Here is a 2,727-nt window from a genome sequence, read left to right as displayed (position 1 = left end):
GTGGCATTTGCGTGAGTGATGGTTTCTACACTTTCACAACCAATTAAATTCAATTCAATTTAATTTTATTTGTATAGCACCAATTCATAACAGAAGTTATCTGAGGACACTTTTTAAATAGAGCAGGTCTAGAACGAACTCTTTATAACATTTACAGAGACCCAACAGTACCACCAGGGACACTGGAAACCATTCAGAGTTGTCCTACTAAATGCTAAATACATGACATTCATAGTTTTTTAAATAAGTTAACTGACAACATTTTACAAAAAGTTGGAACATTTTTAGCGGACAAAACAAGGCACACCCTCAGATTTTAGGAGTTAAAATAAAATAATATGTGAAAATGTATTTTAGCTTATTGTTGCTAATGGTGAAGTTGCAGTACATGCAGTACAGGGCTGGCACTCTCAAGGCCTTTAAACACAAGGACAGTTTTTTTGTCCAAAATTTTACACACTGACTATGACACTTCGTCCATCATTAAAAATTTCGGAACAGGTTCGATATTTTTGGTTTTGTCGCACAAATGAGGACAGTGCATGGACAGAGAGGGGGGACAGCTCAGCCTCTTGTAGCCGCGGTTTCAAATACAAGATATGGGCAGAGAGTGGCGACAGCCTGTGGAAGAACCTTGGAGGCACTTTCATTGGAGAGAAAAAAAAATGGAGAGGGAGAGAGAGCAAAGAGCTCATATCAGCAGCTGGAAGTCTCTGTTTTTTTACATTACTACAAACACATTACTAGGGCCACAAAATCATCCTCATTGTGTGTCAACTCATATTGTGAATTTTGCAACAAATATAATAATAAAATGCATTGGACTCAGTGTGCAAGGTTTCTATGTGTAACAAATTTAATCGGATGACGGATTAAAAATCTCACTGCTGTTCAAAGACCTTCAGGCTGGTGTGACGTTCCACAGAGGTGACCTTTCTTACACTGCCAGCTGTCCCTGCTGCACAGCTCTCTGTCCGTTATATCCGACACTGGACCAGAGACCAAAAACCAAATGTCTCCTGTCCTTCTGAGCTGGCAGCATTTACAATGGCTCTATACCTCCCACACAAGGACATCAGTTTCCTGCTGGACGAAGCTTTTGAAACAGAATGTTCTGTGACTCAGACCTGGTGCAGACACCCACTGATAATGAGCAACAGCTACAGCTATGACCACACCTAAAGAGCTCTGACTTCTTTCTCCAGCCCAAATCAAACCAAAGGCAGCAGGAAGACGTGAGAACTGATGGCTTTATACAGGCCAAAATAATTTCTAAACAGTAACAGGTTTATTAAGACATCACACTCATATTGTGTTGTGTATTGCTGTTCTGCTCTGCTGTGTTGTGTCTGACAGAATCTTTGGATTTAAGACTTTCTTGGACATAATCTTTAATCTGAAGAGTCTTAATCTGAAAATATCTGCGTTTTCAGGTCAGTACTGATTGCATGAAATTGCATGTGTGCATATGTACATATGTGCTATGTGTTTGTTGTGTGTGTGTCTGTACTCACATCTTTTCTGCAGGGCTTTGACAGTTGGTCTGGTGAAGCGGAGCAGTAACAGGACCAGCAGCACACAGCAGAGCAAAGCTGTCACCACTTTGTAGGACTTCAGCTGCCCCTGTAGATCTGGGAGGACCTCAGCTGGACACACACACACACACAACACACACACCACCACACCAAAAGTAAAAATGGGTGGTTGTTTCTGGTAATTTCCTAAATAAACAGGCCACGCAGAAGCATCTTTGTTTTCTATCTAAGGCAGCTCCTGGAGGAAAGCCGATTTCATCAAAAAATTATTAAAAGGTTCGAGATTTTCGTGTTACTTCTCCTCATGACCAAACTAACAACGGTTCGGTTAATCTGCAGGGAATGTGCTCATTTCCTCAAAAGGCCCTCAGTCTTTAAACCTTAAATATAAATAATAAATATTACAACGGCCAATTTTATTTGCAGCCTTATAAACAACAGACTACACAACTATGATGCAAGTCTGGAAAACATCCACTGCAAAATCTGAACATGAAGTGGGAGACCAAGATTGTGAGTGTTTTGAAGATTACAGTACAGTTCTTTAAAAAAAAATTTTTTTTTAATTTTCTTTACACGAAAAATTCGTTTTCTTATTTATGCCTTGGTATGGTTAAATGGTAAACATTTTTAAATCAACAGCTACTAATATATTTTTTTTTTTGACAAAGTTCTGCCGTATTTATTAGGTACAGTTTCCTGGCCAACCACAGAATGCTACTTTTTTACTGGAAAAGTACTTTTTTAACAGTGTACTGCATCTTGAAAATTCAAAAATGTCTTTATTCAAAAGTGCTTTAAGTGTTTCCGGACAACATTTGGCAGAATGTTTTTTCCTGTTTTGAGGCAACCCTGCCAGAATGGTTCTGTTCAATCAGCTGTTTCCATCTACGCTATTACATTCAATTTAAATTCAATTTCATTCAGTTTTATATTGATATAGCCCCAAATATAACATCTCAGGACACTTCAATCATTGGCAATGTCTACATTCTTTTTATAAAAATATTTTCCCAGAAACACAAAATTCCCACCAGCTACATCAGCGTTACTGTACTGTTGCTGATTGGACTAGGTTGCCATGGTTTGGTGCTTCTGGGTCCAAGTTCAATTGCCACTCTTTACTTAATTTCAGAATCACTCCTATCCTCCTCCCTCTTCCTCCCTCCTTAGTTGTTGTTATGCTTCCTGA

At 38.9% G+C, this 2,727-nt stretch overlaps 1 protein-coding gene across 1 annotated transcript in view; it reads right to left on the bottom strand.

Moving 5' to 3' along the window:
* Positions 1-2,727, bottom strand: part of LOC118326495 — a 14,364-nt gene that overhangs the window by 2,528 nt on the left and 9,109 nt on the right. The window contains exon 3 of the mRNA XM_035659498.1: positions 1,515-1,646. Within this exon, the coding sequence (XP_035515391.1) occupies positions 1,515-1,646 (132 nt within the window). The remainder of the gene's footprint in view (positions 1-1,514; positions 1,647-2,727) is intronic.

This window comes from Morone saxatilis, unplaced genomic scaffold (genome assembly GCF_004916995.1).
Source record: "Morone saxatilis isolate NCDOM2014 unplaced genomic scaffold, NCSU_SB_2.0 Contig17, whole genome shotgun sequence".
NCBI classification, from domain to species: domain Eukaryota; kingdom Metazoa; phylum Chordata; class Actinopteri; family Moronidae; genus Morone; species Morone saxatilis.
Note: the sequence above shows the minus strand (reverse complement) of the source record. Positions and strands in the feature narration are given on the sequence as shown.